This window comes from Hyla sarda, chromosome 1 (assembly GCF_029499605.1).
Source record: "Hyla sarda isolate aHylSar1 chromosome 1, aHylSar1.hap1, whole genome shotgun sequence".
Lineage (NCBI taxonomy): Eukaryota > Metazoa > Chordata > Amphibia > Anura > Hylidae > Hyla > Hyla sarda.
The window spans coordinates 281,991,149-282,010,099 of NC_079189.1; the positions used below are offsets into that span (position 1 = coordinate 281,991,149).

At 42.7% G+C, this 18,951-nt stretch overlaps 1 protein-coding gene across 10 annotated transcripts in view; it reads left to right on the forward strand.

The window, feature by feature from the left end:
- Positions 1 to 18,951, forward strand: part of ATCAY (ATCAY kinesin light chain interacting caytaxin) — a 113,082-nt gene that overhangs the window by 18,927 nt on the left and 75,204 nt on the right. For 6 of the 10 annotated variants that reach the window (XM_056573731.1, XM_056573721.1, XM_056573746.1 and 3 more), the window contains exon 2: positions 2,607 to 2,740. In XM_056573731.1, the coding sequence (XP_056429706.1) occupies positions 2,658 to 2,740 (83 nt within the window). In that variant the 5' untranslated portion in view covers positions 2,607 to 2,657. Of the gene's footprint in view, positions 1 to 1,027; positions 1,376 to 2,606; positions 2,741 to 18,951 lie in introns of those variants that run through there. The other 4 variants (XM_056573769.1, XM_056573776.1, XM_056573762.1 and 1 more) reach the window with 3 other exon arrangements.

The window sequence follows — 18,951 nt, forward strand, 5'->3', positions numbered from 1 at the left end:
ATAGTCAAGCCAAGTTTTGGTCCAGCAAGCTGCGAGGTCCTCTGGGTCCTGGCCACCTCTCTGGGAAATCTGGCCTTAGCTGTGAAGATAATTACACCTGTCTTCTACTCAGTAAAGCCTCTGTTTGACCCAAACTGTTTGTGGACTCTTTATTCACTACTAGCCAGTGGGATAGCGGAGAATCCAGGCGAGTGGTGTTCCGGAACTCGAAAACCACACTGGTGTCACGAACAGATAGGGGTTAATACCATCCGACCCCCAGGGTTAATAATATCTGATCACACCACTCACACCACAACACCCGTGGTCCCGCGATTCACCTGGTAGTCCACCACACCATTCATACAGGTAATGAGTGGAGGACAGAGGAGACTCTTAAAGAAGAAGTTACAAGTCTGTGAGAACCAGAAATCTTGCTTGTTTGTAGGTGACTAAATACTTATTTTACTGAGGAATTTACCAATTAATTCATTAGAAATCCTACAATGTGATTTCCTGTATTCTTTCTCCCATTATGCCTCTCATAGTTGAGGTATACCTATGATGAAAATTACAGGACTCTCTCATCTTTTTAAGTGGGAGAACTTGCACAATTGGTGGCTGACTAAATACTTTTTTGCCCCACTGTATAGATAAGCCTTTACTGTTATATAATACATCCAATGTCAGAGATAGAATAAAATCATATTGCATCCTAAACAGGATAAAACAGGCCTTTTTAAGTGTATTCGACATCTAAAATCATTTTATTCTAACGAAATGCTAAACCTTCTATATCATCGTTAGCCATTTAAGATAAAGCACAGTTGTCAGGTGTGTCACATTCCACACAGCAATTCCTTTACTGTCCATCCGTATCTTCAGCAACATAGGAGTTAAACCATCAGTTCCACTAAAAGCTTGCCTTTCCTCTATCTGCCTGACGCTTTCCAGATTGTCAGGATGCTGAAAACCTCCATCCAATCAGGCCTGTCCATCCCTCGAAAAGGGAGGGGTGGTAGCTAATGGAGAATCAATCCCCCTCCTCCTGCTTTTCTTCCTGTCTCCTCCATTGCACATTCACAATAGCTGGTGCATCAGCGGCTAAATCTGGACCAGCTGTGAGGCGATGACACAGAGTCCTGCACATCAATTCCATGGGCATGACCACTTTGCTGAGGACTAATCCAAGTAACGCATCCCAAAGATGAGGGATTGCAGCATCTTCAAGGGCCTTTCAGTGCACAGTCAAAGTACTGTATTCTGCAGGATCTAAATGAATCATTTCAGAGATGTTCTCATGGCAGATGAGGGCTGAGGTGGACGACATTTCTGCGTAGCCATTTTCCATGATTATTTACTTTACATTCTACTAAATCTTCCCTCGGGAAGGCAGGTAGGTCACAAATTGATAATGACGATGCTTATTATGATAGTACCTGCAATATTTCATAGGCACGTTAACCATTGTCTGAGTAAAATACAGGGCCCCTGGTGTTTATTTATTTATTTTTTACATGGAACTGATATTTGAACGAGAGAATCCTACCAGAATGCTGATGGTTACTTTATATATGCTAATTCATATATCATTCAGTGTTTTGTTTTCCAAATTGGCTACATACAGTATATGTGTATTGAAGTATATTCCTGGACAATATTAATAAACTAACTCCTTTAAAATAGACATTGGTAATGCATCTGAGCATCACTAAAGATAACGGGGCAGAAATTAGAATCATTAATACATTCCAAAATTAATACATTCCAATAGACGGTTTAGAACTAGACTAGATTAATTTTATTATAGTGACTCAGTGACTCAGAAACATGCCGTGTGTTTATTTTGACATTTTTTACTCTTTTGTCTAACTTTTTGATTGGCTTACCATAAAGAAATGTTTCACATTAAAATATTGGAGTTGAAAATAGGACATGAAACTGTGGGGGGGGGGGGCATGTCCTATTTTCAATACATCCAATATTTTAATGTGTATATCCTCTATAAGTTAAGTCCTCTCAATGTTGGTGCATTTAAATAGTATATCCACCAAATATGCACAGAAAAGCATGTGTGAACTAGAGCTCTGGTACGTGCATAGTGATGGTGGTAGATGGCCCTGGCAAGTTTGATAGTTTGAAGTGCAATAAAGTTTGAGTCCCGAAGTCACTTAGCTATAAACTCAAAATTGCCAAAAGTAGGTCAAAAAGGGTTTAGGGGTGACCTAATAAAAATACTGTAAATATATAGATAAATTGACAGTGCATCGTTCTTTTTCATGATTTATGTAAGGAGGTATCCTCTATCTAGCGAAGAGAAGGTTTCTACACCAATATAGGTGGAGATTTTTTTTCTGTGTATATATATATATATATATATATATATATACACGAATATTACAAGTTATAGTTTCTTAATTACTGGAAATAGATCATTGATCCAGAGATTTATTCTGGGCTGTGTATTTGAGGTCAAGAAGACGTCTTCTCTAATAATATCAGATAATAAACTGCTCCATATGAGTTCTACTTAATCAATACTGTAGGATAATGGACTTTTTTCTTACTCACATATGACAAAACACGTGAAAACAGACATAATATCAGTTTTAACCTTTTTTTTTTAGGGTTGTAAACTGGTCCTTTATTCCTAAAATACCTACTGAACAGTAGAAGTGATGGGGACTACAGAGGCCACATTGCGTATGGAAAATGTTGATGTGGAAGTTAAAGAAGAATGGCAGGATGAGGATTTTCCAAAGTAAGTTATTGTTATTATTATTTTTTATAGCACCCTTGGTTCCTATGATAAGGGTTAAAATACATAACACAAACACAAGTACAATGAATGTGATTTAGAATAAGTTGCAGACTGATATAGAGGGTGAAAGGGCCCTGCCTACAAGGACTTGCAATCTACAGGGGGAGGGAGCCAGTAGGTGAGGGAGTGGGCTGATCATCTATGAAAAGTTAGGGAAATAGCCTTTCCCAGTGTGGTGGCAGGAGGGTTATGATAAGTTATAGCCTTTCATGAAGAGATTGGTCTTTAGGTTGTTCTTGAAGATCTTGATGGTCGGTGAGAGCCGGATGGATTGATGTAGCAAGTTCCGGTACAAGTGGAGGTCTTGAGAGGATGGGAGATTATGTGAGAGGCAGTATCGGGAGATGAGAAACAGTTTAACCTAAATTTGTTGGGCAATGGGTAGCCAGTCAAAGAACTGGCCGAGGGGAGAGGTGGATAAGTCAGACAGCAGAGTTGAGGATGCATTGGAGAAGAGCAATACTGTTTGATGGAAGACCACAGAGTAGGATACTGCAGTAGTCCAAGCGGGAGATGATAAGGGCATGTACCAATTGTTTTTTATGTAAGCAACTAAAAAAAATTGTATAACAAAAGGGGAATGGATTGTTGGTTAATAACCTCAACAAAATATAAGCTCAAAATATCCTAAATCCATTCACAAACATAATAATATAAATGACTAAAAACTATTTTAGTGTGATGTATGACCAACACCTTCTAAAAGGGATAGTCTGGAAAAATGTAGTTTTGATAACTATGTATTTGGCTATGTGAGTGGCATTGTGATGTGTTGACCACAGCACCAGGAAATTCAGCATGGCGGAGAATGGGAGTACTTTTACTTTTAGCATATTTAATGGAAAACTACTTTCAACAAGCAACTTCTTTTGGAACATTGTTGTCCAGAAGCTTTAGAGGTCACTGACTTCCAAGAAGAGAAGTGAACCTTTCTACCAGCACAGAGGTTCTACATGATTTAACCACTTCATGACCCAGCTAGTTTTGGCCTTAATGACCCAGTCCGTTTTTTCAAATCTGACATGTGTCTCTTTAAGTGGTAACAACTGCTTTTACCTGGTAAAGTGATTCAGAGATAGTTTTTTCGAGACATATTGTACTTTATATAAGCGGTAAATTTTTGTTGATACATGAAGCGATTTTTGTGAAAAACTAAAATATTGTGAAAAATTGGAAAATTTTTCATTTCTCTGTTTGAAACTCTACTTGTAAGAGAAATAGTCATGCCAAATAAATATAGTTATTAATTCACATCCACAACATGTCTACTTTATGCTGGCATCATTTGTTAAACATTATTTTACTTTTTTACGACATTAGAAGGCTTACATTATTATGAGCATTTCTTCAAATTTTCTACAAAAGTTTAAAATAACATTTTTTGGGGGGAACAATAAAATGTTGAATATATATGTGTGTGTATATATATATTATATATATATATATATATATATATATATATATATATATATATATATGAACTAGATACAGGCGCAGCACTCCAACAAAAAAGGGATTTAATGTCTCATGTCAGCATTACAAAGTTTCAGCTCCTCCTGGAGACTTTTTCAAGCATTCTATGCTTGAAAAAGGCTCCAGGAGGAGCTGAAACGTTGTAATGCTGACATGAGACATTAAATCACTTTTTTGTTGGAGTGCTGCACCTGTATCTGGTTCTTATCTTGGATGGACTCTGATCAAGTCCTTTGGGACGCTGGCACCAATTCTCTGGTTGGACTGGATAAGTAGTGCTGCTTTATTTTGGGATTATATATATATATATATATATATTGTTACGCCGAGCGCTCCGGGTCCCTGCTCCTCCCCGGAGCGCTCGCGGCGTTCCTCTCTCTGCAGCGCCCCGGTCAGACCCGCTGACCGGGAGCGCTGCACTGACACTGCCGGCGGGGATGTGATTCGCATAGCGGGACGCGCCCGCTCGCGAATCGCATCCCAAGTCACTCACCTGTCCAGGTCCCCGGCTGTCTCGTCCTGGTGCGCGCGGCTCCGCTCCTTAGGGCGCGCACGCGCCAGCTCTCTAAGATTTAAAGGGCCAGTGCACCAATGATTGGTGCCTGGCCCAATCAGTCTAATTAGCCTCCACCTGCTCCCTGTCTATTTAACCTCACTTCCCCTTCACTTCCTTGCCGGATCTTGTTGCCTTGTGCCAGAGAAAGCGTTTATAGTGTTTGCCTTACCAGTGTTCCTGACCTCTTGCTATTGCTATTGACTACGAACCTTGCCGCCTGCCCCGACCTTCTGCTACGTCTGACCTTGCCCCTGCCTAGTCCTTCTGTCCCACGCCTTCTCAGCAGTCAGCGAGGTTGAGCCGTTGCCGGTGGATACGACCTGGTTGCTACCGCCGCAGCAAGACCATCCCGCTTTGCGGCGGGCTCTGGTGAATACCAGTAGCAACCTAGAACCGGTCCACCGACACGGTCCACGCCAATCCCTCGCTGACACAGAGGATCCACATCCAGCCTGCCGAATCCTAACAGTAGATCCGGCCATGGATGCCGCTGAGGTCCCGCTGCCAGTTGTCGCTGACCTTACCACGGTGGTCGCCCAGCAGTCTCAACAGATAGAGCAACTTGGACAACAGTTCGCCCAACAAGGACAGCAGCTGTCGCAGTTGACCGCCATGCTACAGCAACTTCTGCCTCAGCTACAGCAGCAACCATCTCCTCCGCCAGCTCCTGCACCTCCTCCGCAGCGAGTGCCCGCTCCTGGCCTCCGCCTGTCCCTGCCGGACAAATTTGATGGGGACTCTAGACTTTGCCGTGGTTTCCTGTCACAATGTTCCCTACATTTGGAGATGTTGTCGGACCAATTTCCTACAGAACGGTCGAAGGTGGCTTTCGTGGTCAGTCTCCTGTCTGGGAAGGCCCTGTCATGTGCCACACCGCTCTGGGACCGCAATGATCCTGTCACTGCCTCCATACAGTCCTTTTTCGCTGAGATTCGAAGTGTCTTCGAGGAACCAGCCCGAGCTTCCTCTGCTGAGACTGCCCTGCTGAACCTGGTCTAGGGTAGTTCTTCAGTAGGCGAGTACGCCATCCAATTTCGTACTCTCGCCTCCGAATTATCTTGGAATAACGAGGCCCTCTGCGCAACCTTTAAAAAAGGCCTATCCAGTAACATCAAAGATGTGCTGGCCGCACGAGAAATTCCTGCCAACCTGCATGAACTTATCCATTTGGCCACCCGCATTGACATGCGTTTTTCTGAAAGACACCAGGAGCTCCGCCAGGAAAAAGACCTTGATCTCTGGGCACCTCTCTCACAGTATCCTATGCAATCTACCCCTGTGCCTCCCGCCGAGGAGGCTATGCAAGTGGATCGGTCTCGCCTGACCCATGAAGAGAGGACTCGCCGCAGAGATAAAAATCTATGTCTGTACTGCGCTAGTACCGAACATTTCTTGGTGGATTGCCCTATTCGTCCTCCACGTCTGGGAAACGCACGCACCCAGCTCACGTGGGAGTGGCGTCTCTTGGTCTGAAGTCTGCTTCTCCACGTCTCACTGTGCCCGTACGGATTTCTCCTTCTGCCAACTCCTCCTTCTCAGCTGTGGCCTTCTTGGACTCTGGTTCTGTGGGAAATTTCATTTTGGCCTCTTTTGTTAATAAGTTCAACATCCCTGTGACCCGTCTCGCCAAGCCGCTCTACATTTCCTCGGTCAACGGAGTGAAATTGGACTGCACTGTGCGTTATCGCACAGAACCCCTGCTCATGAGCATTGGATGGCATCACGAAAAAATTTAACTTTTTGTTTTGCCCAACTGCACCTCTGAAGTCCTCCTTGGTCTGCCATGGCTCCAGCGCCACTCTCCTACCCTTGATTGGACCACCGGGGAGATCAAGAGCTGGGGTGCTTCTTGTCACAAAAAATGCCTCACATCTGCTCTCAGTCCTGCCAGTCAAACCCCTATGTCTCCTCCTATACCTGGTCTCCCCAAGGCCTATCACTACTATGCCGTGCCTCCTCATAGCCCCCGTCCTGGTAACACTCTTCCCTGTGCCAAGCCTCACCCTCTGCCCCCCCTCCCCATTCCCACTCCTTCTGAACTGTCTGCCATTGATGAGCATACCCAGGACTTCACTGTCCCCCAGAAGGAGACTCTACAATCGCTCCCAATGTCCTCGTCCCATGTGGAGCGACATCCGGACAAAAAGAGGGGGAGACCTGTATCTGGTTCTTATCTTGGATGGACTCTGATCAAGTCCTTTGGGACGCTGGCACCAATTCTCTGGTCGGACTGGATAAGTAGTGCTGCTTTATTTTGGGATTATATATATATATATATATATATATATATATATATATTGTTACGCTGAGCGCTCCGGGTCCCTGCTCCTCCCCGGAGCGCTCGCGGCGTTCCTCTCTCTGCAGCGCCCCGGTCAGATCCGCTGACCGGGAGCGCTGCACTGACACTGCCGGCGGGGATGCGATTCGCATAGCGGGACGCGCCCGCTCGCGAATCGCATCCCAAGTCACTCAACTGTCCCGGTCCCCGGCTGCCTCGTCCTGGCGCGCGCGGCTCCGCTCCTTAGGGCGCGCGCGCGCCAGCTCTCTAAGATTTAAAGAGCCAGTGCACCAATGATTGGTGCCTGGCCCAATCAGTCTAATTAGCCTCTACCTGCTCCCTGTCTATTTAACCTCACTTCCCCTTCACTTCCTTGCCGGATCTTGTTGCCTTGTGCCAGAGAAAGCGTTTATAGTGTTTGCCTTACCAGTGTTCCTGACCTCTTGCTATTGCTATTGACTAAGAACCTTGCCGCCTGCCCCGACCTTCTGCTACGTCTGACCTTGCCTCTGCCTAGTCCTTCTGTCCCACGCCTTCTCAGCAGTCAGCGAGGTTGAGCCGTTGCCGGTGGATACGACCTGGTTGCTACCGCTGCAGCAAGACCATCCCGCTTTGTGGCGAGCTAGAACCGGTCCACCGACACGGTCCACGCCAATCCCTCGCTGACACTGAGGATCCACATCCAGCCTGCTGAATCCTAACATATATATATATATATATAAATATACATATATATATATATACACACACACACATATATATATATATAATATATATATACACACACACGTGTGTATATATAGATATATGTATATACGAGTGTATATATATATATATATATATATATATATATATACGTGTGTGTATATATATATATATATATATATTTCTTTATTTTTTATTTATTTTACTTCTGTACAACAGCTTCTCCCTAGTGTATAGTGCACAAAACATGCAGTAACAGGTTTAGGACACTAGGGGGAGCTATTGTACAACAAAACAGCTCCTTTACCAAAAAAATAATAATAATAATAAAAAAGAAGTGAAAGTGAAACTAAAGCATGCCAGCGGGCACAGAGTTGTCAGCTCAGGATAGGTAAGGGACACCGGGGAATGGGGGGACAGGTAAGGGGCACTGGGGTCTCCTAGCAGAGCAGTGAGTGTGTCCGAATCCCTGTGATCGGGACACACACACTGTGCTGCTCAGGATTTTTCTGTGTGAAATGCTGCCATCAGCTAGTCAGATTTGACTAGCTGATAGGAGCGATCGCTGTGAGGGGGGGGGGGCGAAACCCCCCTAGGTCCTGAGGCTTGATGGATGGCTATCAATGATAGCCACCATCTTACTGGGCGCGGAGGGATGCCGTGAGTAGCGGACAGTATCTGCATGACGTACATGTACGTCATAGGTCGGGAAAATCTTCCCGGTCATGACGAACATGTATGTCATGGGTCGGGAAGGGTTTAAATGGCCACTGTCAGATATAAAAACCTTTTATATGTTGTACATCTTGGCAAAGCAATAATTTTTCTAATATACTTCTTAATTAAATAAAAATACGTTTGAAAATCCCTCCACTAGGGTTCCCCATACCTTCTGGGATGAGTCCTAGCGGAGCATGAGTGTGTCCAAGGGTCATGGACACAAGATGGCTGATTGAAAAGGCTACAGGAGGAACACAGCCTGCAGCAACACTGCTGTAACACAGAGTTTTACCAAACATGTGCCCCCAGCTGTTGCAAAACTACAGCTCTAAGCATGCCTGAATAGTAAAATGATGTCTGGGCATGCTGGGAGTTGTGGTCTTGCAAAAAAAAAAAAAAAAGAGATATCCAAACACTTTACCTCCAACTATTCCAAAACTACAAGTCCCAGTATTACATTACAGGACTACCTAAGGATGATACACATGAATGACATAGGAACATATAGAACAGATAGAAAATGTATGCATAAAAAACACTGTACATTAAGCCCTAAACCTTTGTACTAATTTAGGAAGATTAAGTTATACACTCACCATATTGTCTTTGGTGGTAGAGAACAGGCAATCTCCAATACTCATTGGGGGACATTTATCAATGTTGGTGTGAGGTAGTAAAGATTTTCCTCCTGTTTGCTTGGTGTATTTTTCTCTCAAAACAGTTTCTCAACAGTGTACAGTTTCTCAAAATGTACCAAAATGGTGCACAGACTTCATAAATTCTGCACAATTATAGAAACCAGTGGGCTGCAGAGATTTGTTTAAGCTTTGTGCTCTGGCATCTGACACTTTTGTACGTGTCCTATTAGGTGAGGTAGGTTTGCGCCAAAAAAAGTAGGCTTTGCGCCAAAAAATCACTTCTAAATTTAATTTGTGCAAATAATAAAAACAGCTCCACTGCAAAAAGTGGTGTATGGTGCACCAAACAGTAGCCAACTTTGAAATATGTTCTACCGAAAATTGCAAAAAAAAATGCAATGCGCTAAATTTTCAGGGACATTTAGAACACTAAAGTGGTGTAAAGCCAATGATAAATGTCCCCCATTGTATGTGTGTATACAGCATAAAACCAGTGAGGAAAGGGTTACAGAGCAGGGCAGCCAGGCAGCAGAGAAAGGGAGGGGTAGGAGTCACCACAGTGCAAGCAAGAGAGGGACATGCCCCCTCCCTCTGGGAAGATGAAAAAGACAGTGGGCAGCTGTAATATGTTATTTTTTAGTGAAATATCGGTGATTATCGATACATTATATAGACACGTGATATTATAAATTATATGTACATGATCAGGATTAGGTACTGAGTAACATATAACCGTTTTTGTTTTGGGATCTGACAGGTAAGCTTTACCCTGTTGGGGACAAAGGGCATATGCATACGCCCTTGCGTCCTGGTACTTAAGGACGTATGCATACGCCCGTGGGTATTTCGGTCCTCGCCACCCACCGGGCGGGGACCGGACCAAGATGACTGCTGATATCGATCAGCAGGCACCCCGTGCAAATGCCCAGGGGGGTCATCAGACCCCCCATGTTGGCGATCGGCGCAAATCGCAAGTGAATTCACACTTGCGATTTGCGCCGATTCCGGGTCATGCGGGATCTATTGTGACCCGGGGGGCTTTTTCTCCTTTTACCCCTTATGAAAAGGAAAAGTTGTCCGGAATTGAAGGCCACGTGTGTTTACAAAGCCCCCATAGTGCCAGAACAATGGACCCCCCACGTGACCCCATTTTAGAAACTACACCCCTCATGTAATGTATTAAGGGGTACAGTGAGCATTTACACCCCACAGGTGTCTGACAGATTTTTGGAACAGTGGTCCATGAAAATGAAAAATGTTATTTTTCATTCGCACAGCCCACTGTTCCAAAGATCTGTCAAATGCCAGTGGGGTGTAAATACTCACTGCACCCCTTATTAAATTCTGTGAGGGGTGCAGTTTCCAAAATGGGGTCACATGTGGGGGGTCCACTGTTCTGGCACCACGGGGGGCTTTGTAAACGCACATGGACCCAGACTTCCATTCCAAACGAATTCTCTTTCCAAAAGCTCAATGGCGCTCCTTCTCTTCTGAGCATTGTAGTTTACCCACAGAGCATTTTACGTCCTAATATGGGGTATGTCCATACTCGGAAGAGATGGGGTTACAAATTTTGAGGGGCATTTTCTCCCATTACCCTTTGTAAAAATGGTAAATGTGGAGAAAAAACTGCACTTTAGTGAAAACATTTTTTTTTCATTTACACATCCGATTATAATGAAAAGTCGTCAAACACCTGTGGGGTTTTAAGGCTAACTGGACCCCTTGTTACGTGCCTTGAGGGGTGTAGTTTCCAAAATGGTATGCCATGTGGGGTTTTCTGCTGTTCTGGCACCATAGGGGCTTTCTAAATGTGACATGCCCCCCAAAAACCATTTCAGAAAAATTCACTCTCCAAAATCCCATTGTTGCTCTTTCCCTCCTGAGCCCTCTACTGCGCCCGCCGAACACTTGACATACACATATGAGGTATTTCCTTACTCGAGATAAATTGGGTTACAAATTTTGGGGGGCTTTTTCTCCTATTACCACTTGTAAAAATTCAAAAACTACAAGAACATGCGAGTGTAAAAAATGAAGATTTTGAATTTTCTCCTTCACTTTGCTGCTATTCCTGTGAAACACCTAAAGGGTTAACACACTTACTGAATGTCATTTTGGATACTTTGAGGGGTGCAGTTTTTATAATTGGGTAATTTGTGGGGTATTTCTAATATGAAGGGCCCTTGAAATCCACTTCAAAACTGAACTGGTCCCTGAAAAATTCAGATTTTGAAAATTTTGTGAAAAATTGGAAAATTTCTGCTGAATTTGAAGCCCTTTAATGTCTTCCAAAAGTAAAAACATGTCAACTTTATGATGCAACTATAAAGTAGACATATTGTATATGTGAATCAATATATAATTTATTTGGAATGTCTATTTTCCTTACAAGCAGAGAGCTTCAAAGTTAGAAAAATGCTAAATTTTCTAATTTTTCATAACATTTTTGCATTTTTCACCAAGAAATGATGCATGTATCGACGAAAAATTACCACTAACATAAAGTACAATATGTCACGAAAAAACAAACTCGGAATCAAATTAATAAGTAAAAACATCCCAGAGTTATTAATGCTTAAAGTGACAGTGGTCAGATTTGCAAAAAATGTTCCTGTCCTTAGGGTCATAATGGGCTCCGTCACCATGGGGTCAAAGCACCAAGAGCAGTCACATATAAAGTAAAAATGTGTGTGAAAAAACTATTATAATTTATAGTCAACACATTTTATGTTGTCAGGTCTAATATTCCACACTTAATTGAAATGTATAACTACAAGAGGACCGACTAATAAGGTTAAAGTTCATATTGGTCGGCCCGGAGGCACCAGGGGATATCCCTTGATCTCCTCAATGTGATGTCAGCAGTTATCAGTTAGATTTTCAAATTTAGCGGACAAAGAATCAGACCTCTAGGATTGTGTGCTGTATTGTCCAAATTTTTCACAAAACTCATCTAAAGGGCCAGGGATCGCTTAATCAACCAATTAACAAAACCCCAGGGCATAAAGCCCGTGGCACAAGATCTCATAAGGGACAACCCTTTATAAAATGTATGTGACTATGATGAAAACTTAAGTGTCACAGAACCAGTCGTGTATATAAATGGGGATAAACCCCTAATAATTGATTTGCAGTTTCCCCTATATCTGGTAACTGTAACACACATTAAAATCACCGAATCTGCCCCCCTCTACTAGTTTTGGTGCCTTAGCACCGTCTTCAGGAGGATATCTGGTCAAACATGCCCTAGGAGTAATAGGTAGGGTAGGGTCACCTGTGCCGTATTTGGCTGTGTATTTGCTGCTTCATATTTTCCTACCCATTTAAGTAAATTGGTAGCAAAATCAGCTGCATATTTTGCTACCCGCTGTCTTTAATAGGTAGGAAAATACGCATCAGCAAATATGCAGCAAACTATGGCATGTGTGACCTTACCCTTAAAGGTTTGTTTGTTGTACAACACACTTTTATGAGCAATTTTATTACTACCTAGTGCTCTTCCCAACTAGACAATTGTACTGTTTTATATGACATTTGAAATGTTCTACTTCAGGAAACCATTTTTCAAGTAAAACAAAACATAACAAGACTCCGGGCAGCCAAAACAGTGAAAGCCCAGGCAGGGATATATGCAATACAACATGCCACCAATGAGCAGCCACCAACAAATATATCAGCAATATCAGCATACATGTAAACAAATGTAGTAGAAGTGGCATTGGTTAGAGACATATACTGTGCAATCCCCAGAATGGAACAGGACCAACAACAACCAGACAAACAACCACACTCACTCACCAATCTAACCCCAGGAACTAAATGGGCTGGGCCCCTCAGATTAAAGGAGAGCATCAGCTGGAGATACATATAAAAGGCACTCTGAGGGACATGAAAACGGGCCTGCATCTCAGAAAAGGACAGGAGCGATTGATCCTCTCCAAACAAGTGAATAGCAATTTTGACTACATGGGTACCCCAGAAACCAGCTGCCGCCAGCTCCTGTAGGCTAGGTCAATGTACATTCGCCCACAGGGGTGTTCTAAGGAGAGACAGCAGGTTGTGGAAAGTGCCTAGACACCACGGACCGAACTGCAGCCACTGGTGTAATAGGACCCAGGAAGGAAGAAGAGGGGAAATACCTTTAAAGCGTGCTAGTGAGGCTTTTGTATGATCCCATGAGAGCCCCATCCAGGGCCGTAGCTACATTAGAAAGATACATGTCAATCCACCAGGCTGCGTACACCAACTAAGAAGCAAGGAAGTAGTTATACATATTAGGAGCTGCCAATCCACCTTGCTTCTTTGGCGCCAGATGGGAATTGTAGCTGAGCAACAGCTGTAAAGCCACTTAAAATGAGGTGATCAGTCAGGTTCCCAGTAGTCGTTCCCCCACGAAAAAATGGGCTGCTTATTCTAAAGTGCCCGGTCCTATTTTTGGTCCCAATCCAGCCCTGGGTACAGTTAGTTGTAGCCACCAGACAGTAGGCACTGGTGGACTAGGTTCACTTCTAGCCAGGCTTGTGATACCTCTGACGTAGAGGCCTAATTCCTAAATTCGGATCCTTTCTGTGTGTTACTTTCTCTCTGCATATACAGCACTGTGCCTGCTTTCCAAAATCTGGTAACATATTTAAGAATTTCCACACAGCAGGATACAGTAAATAGATAGGTACATCACCACCTGACTGTGCCCCTTTTCTACAATGTTTTTTTTCTCAAGCCTTCAGATCCAGCAGCTCTTTATCATCCCACCACTCCTCTTGCTACGAACTTCTGATGTGTGATCATGGCCTCCTTGTTCCCCCTCTGCCCATCCACTATGATGCCTTACACTATCCGCACCATGCTTTTTACGTATTTTCCACACTTTTTCCAGCAAAATGCAAAGTAGAAGTCATACGTGGGTTCACTATGGTCGTCTCGCTCATCTCTATACAAAAGAATATAAGAAAAGAATATCTCTATTGTAAGGATTCCTCCTTGGGGATTAGCTCTGGGATCGTCCTGGTCACTTGCCACGGGACACGTTCCTCACAATAAACACCACAGGCCACAGTTCCGCATACAAGTCTGGCTCCTCGCCAGCTTTATTTCCACAGGTTGCACGTAAAAACAAAACATAAACAGGAACAAAATAAAGTCCTAGACCATCTGGTCACTGACTACACATATCAGCATGCCCTGACTATGAACTGGTGAGCTACCCTCACCATGTGACTACTGCAACCTGTTACTCACAGTTCACACCACTTCTTGGACCACTCGCAGCGCCTTCTGCGTGTTACCTAAACAGGGCCCGTGTGTCTCCCCCTCTAACAGCCAGCATTCTGTTTCCAAGGGAGAGCCCCAACTATTCTGTTTACTTTCCTTTTAAACACACTTCCCCTTCCTGATACCTCATTAATCAGGCCACAGGTGGATTCTCCAGAGTTAGCAAGGGAAATACACCCTTTCCTTGCCACACTGCCACACTATACAAGAGAATATTAGAGGCCCTTCCTCCCCCACCGCTTCTATACTCCTTTACTCTGAAAAACTGCTGAAATCTATCTAGAAAGCAATCAGCTTACTGAAGTATCAGTTACATACTGTTCATTAAAGTCTATGGAAAGGGGGGATTAATTAGTTGCAGCGTGAGACAGAGGCAGGAAGAGAGACACACACAGGTCTTTCATAAGTTTTCTTTCTCACCCAAGTGCTTGTATTCTTTTATAATAACCTCCATGCTGCTCCTGGGGTGTACTACAGAGTTATAGGGGAGCAGAATCTCCTATTTCTTGTGTATGCAGTGTATGGGAGACATCACAGCAGCTAGTCTCCACCCATTAGCTTAAATCACTATACCGTAATTTGAAAAAAATAAATAAAAAAAAATCCTCCACAGATGTCAAAAGTTTAGATCCCACATGTTATAAGCTGGTGAAGTGTGCAGTAGTTTGCGTGTCACACCATGGCTGTCAATCAAATGTGACCATTTCACGGTATTAATTCGTGGATTGGATCTGGTGGCTGGCCAGGGAGTGAAGTGTGCTTCACCGGCTTGTAACACCTGACAACTGATGCAATCAAACTTTTGACATGTCTCCATGACATGTCAAAAGTTTTTAAATGACAGTGACACTTTAAGGACAAATCATGACTTGAAATTAAGCCTGCAGAGCAGATGGGTGGTGAAAAGTGTTTGTTATTAGACTTTTGGTCCTGCAAGTTATTGTTTATTGCATATCACAAAATGTAGGCAAAAACATTCATCTGAAATCTAGATGGTGTTGCTGGATAATTATTCAAACGCAAATTCACTTGTAGGTTGAACTTGGTCTTTTTTTCACCTAATGAACTATGTTGGTATGTTTATCATTTCGAAATGTTTCTATTTTGCAAATAAAACTCAATAGTTGGCACTGCTTTTCTTGGGGAAATATTATAAGGCTGGAATCCAAACTTTTCCATTTCCGTTTCTCACTAGTTATATAGCGTCAACAGATCCTGCTCAATCATGCTGTTTAAAAACCCCATATCTATGTTCATTTTATTTTGCCTTTTTATAAACATAAGCACCGAATAACAGGTTTCCAAGAACACTCTTTCTATTAGCCAGAGCCAAGAGTTACCATGGAAGCCATAGTAAAGATTATATAAGAGAACTTAACATATCCATCCATAAAACAAACAACCCAGCCAATGAGCAACAAACAAACTGAGGGTCCCTTATCATCTGTGGCTGGGGGGATGTCCAAACTTAATGGTGTCTGTGGAAAGAGTAGGGTCTGTGCGGATTTGATAATACCAAAGGGGCATGGGGTATTAACAATTTATCAAGGAGGTGTGAGGAAAAATAAATAATTCTCCTGTAGCACGCTAACCAATAAAATCAGAAGTTTCTTTACAGATTCTAAATGCACCCAAAGTTCCGTTTAATAGACTAGTCATCATGCCTTGAGGGCTGCAGCTGCAGTTTAGGCATTGCGTTTTTCTTAAAAAGTATATAATGGCTTAGTGTCTACAACAAGGGGACACATTGTCTAATGCCCATTCATTCACTTTTAAGCAGATACAATTTTACAGCTGCAAAATGAGGTAGATAAAATCAATTAGAAAGATAAATCACCACTATTTCTCTCTATGTCTAGTGAAAAATAAGAGTATCATATATATTTTATATACTCCGTAAAGGGGTACTCCATTGGAAAAAAATGTTTTTAAATCAACTGGTGCCAGAAAGTTAAACAGATTTGGAAGTTCTTTTCTTTTTGAATTTCCTTTCTGTCTGACCACAGTGCTCTCTACTGACACCTCTGTCCATGTCTGGAACTGTCCAGAGCAGGAGAAAATCCCTAAAGTAAACCTCCCCTGCTCTGGACAGTTCCTGGCATGGACAGAGGTGTCAGCAGAGAACACTGTGGTCAGACAGGAAAGAACAACAACAAAGAACTCAACTTCCTCTGGAACATACTGTCATGACCGACGGGGTGGACAGGGAGAGTGAGCCCTAAGCTGTCTCTAGAAACACTCTCCCTGCCTATTTGCCCACCCACCCTAAATGGCGGACGCACAATTAGGGTGCCGGTCCATTCGGTGTAAAGGAACACAAATAATACCATACATAGTTGGGGACAGGTCAGTAACATAACAGGAAAACATAGCCAAACAACCAGAGAGAATATAAATATACAAACAAGGCAGGATATAGCATACTAGCATACAGTTCAGAAACCGGAAACGGCAGATATGAATAAATGAACAAGACTAGATATAGAATAAGTATACAGCAGAAACCAGGAGATGCAGGGAATGAACAGATGAACTGAACATAAAACACTAAACAGGGCAGGAAACATAGAACACTGTTCACACTGGACACAGAACACTCTACACAAACAGATAAAAGTTCAGAGGACGCAGATCAGTGATAAAGTACAGAGGATGCTATAGACAATGGTAATGTATGGAGGACACTCTACACAGTAATCTTGTACACTATGATCAGTGCATGTATTAAAAACACAAAAGATAAGAAATCATGAACTCTCTAGACTCTCCACTCCAAACATGGAGGGATATCAATACTAAAGCCAAATAGACTACTAGCCAGCAGGCACACACATAGTGTGATCAGGATACCGGCCTAGTAGGAAACAGAAATATAATACACGGAACACAGGACTGAAAGAACGGATGAGTCTAAACAGACTCCACAAAAGCCAAACTCCAAAACATGGAGGAATACAGGTCAGGATACAAAACAGGAAAAGCCAAAGCCAAACTCCATAACATGGAGGACTACGGGTGAGGACTCTAAACAGGAATACTAAATACAGAGCATGGGTAAAAGCAAGACTCACAGTGTGAACACAGACTAAGATAACAAGGTTAAAGCAGAACAGACATACATAATCCTAAAAACCGACAGATGTACTTAAAACCAAGCAGACTAAAATCTATCATAAACAGGTAAAATAACCATGGTTAAAACCTCAGACAAACAAATATAACAAAGGTAAAACAAATAACCGAGTCAGAGTAGATCTAATAACCACAACAGAGTATAGCAGAGCTCGGGTTTAAATAGCCCCACCCGAGTTCTCATTGGCTAGTACAATTAACTATTCACTAGCCAGGGAGAATAGCTCAGAAAACACAAAATGCATAAAACAAAGTCTGAACAGGGCCTTAAACGGAAAAATGCAAAAACACAAAAATGGACATTACACCTACAGCACTAGAATGATTAAGATTTTTTCTTTTATAGAAGTAATTTACAAATCTGTTTAACTTTCTGGCACCAGTTGATTTAAAAAAAAATATTTTCCACTGGAGTACCCCTTTAATGTTACATGGCTGTCTTCTTATCCTTTTAACATTTATTAAAATGTGTTAAAATACTTCTTAAAGGGGTATTCCGGGCAAACATAGGATAGGGGATAAGATGTCTGATCGTCGGGGGCCTGCTGCTGAAACCCCCCGCGATCTCTCTGCAGCACCCGCATTCTATGCGGGTACTGAATCTCCAGTTTCGGAAACCTCCAGGTTTCCCGGGACTGGGGACGTGATGTCACGCCACGCCCCCTCCATTCATGAAAATATTTTTGCCCAGAATACCCCTTTAACTCAGTTCAGCTGTATCTTAGGGACATTGGGGGAGATGCATCAAGACTTGTGTAGAGGGAAAGTCTACCAGTTGCCCATAGCAACCAGATTGCCTCTTTAATTTTTCAGAGGCCTTATAAAACAATGAAAGAAGCAATCTGATCGGTAACTATGGGCAACTTGCCGGCTTTTTCACTGCACAAATTTTGATGAATCTCCCTCATAATGTGTATTCATATATCCATCCCAGAAAGTGACTGCAAGTTAAAATAAAAATCTGCCATACATAAAAAGGCCATTATTGGGATAATACAAATTCTGTCACATTTTTGTGTCTAATCCACAAAGAGGATTACATGCAAATTCATAAATTATAAAGATATCACAAATTGTAGAATAAATGTGGTTATTGGTTGTCGTGGTATAGGGCAGACATCTGCAATGCAATGTTTCTACTCCCCTGAAAAATAAATACATCTGCTGCAATGTCTAGTCTACAGTAATGTGAATGCCGTGTGGGAGGGGGCGGGGGGGGGGGGGGGGCAATCTGCTGCTTATCTACAAGACTATCTTCATGGAAAATGCTTACATTGTTACTGTTTGTTTTCTTTTAGAAGCCTTAAAAAATAAACAGCTGGCATATAGGTATCCACACAAAACACAGCAGTGTGGGTCTCTAATGCTGGCAATG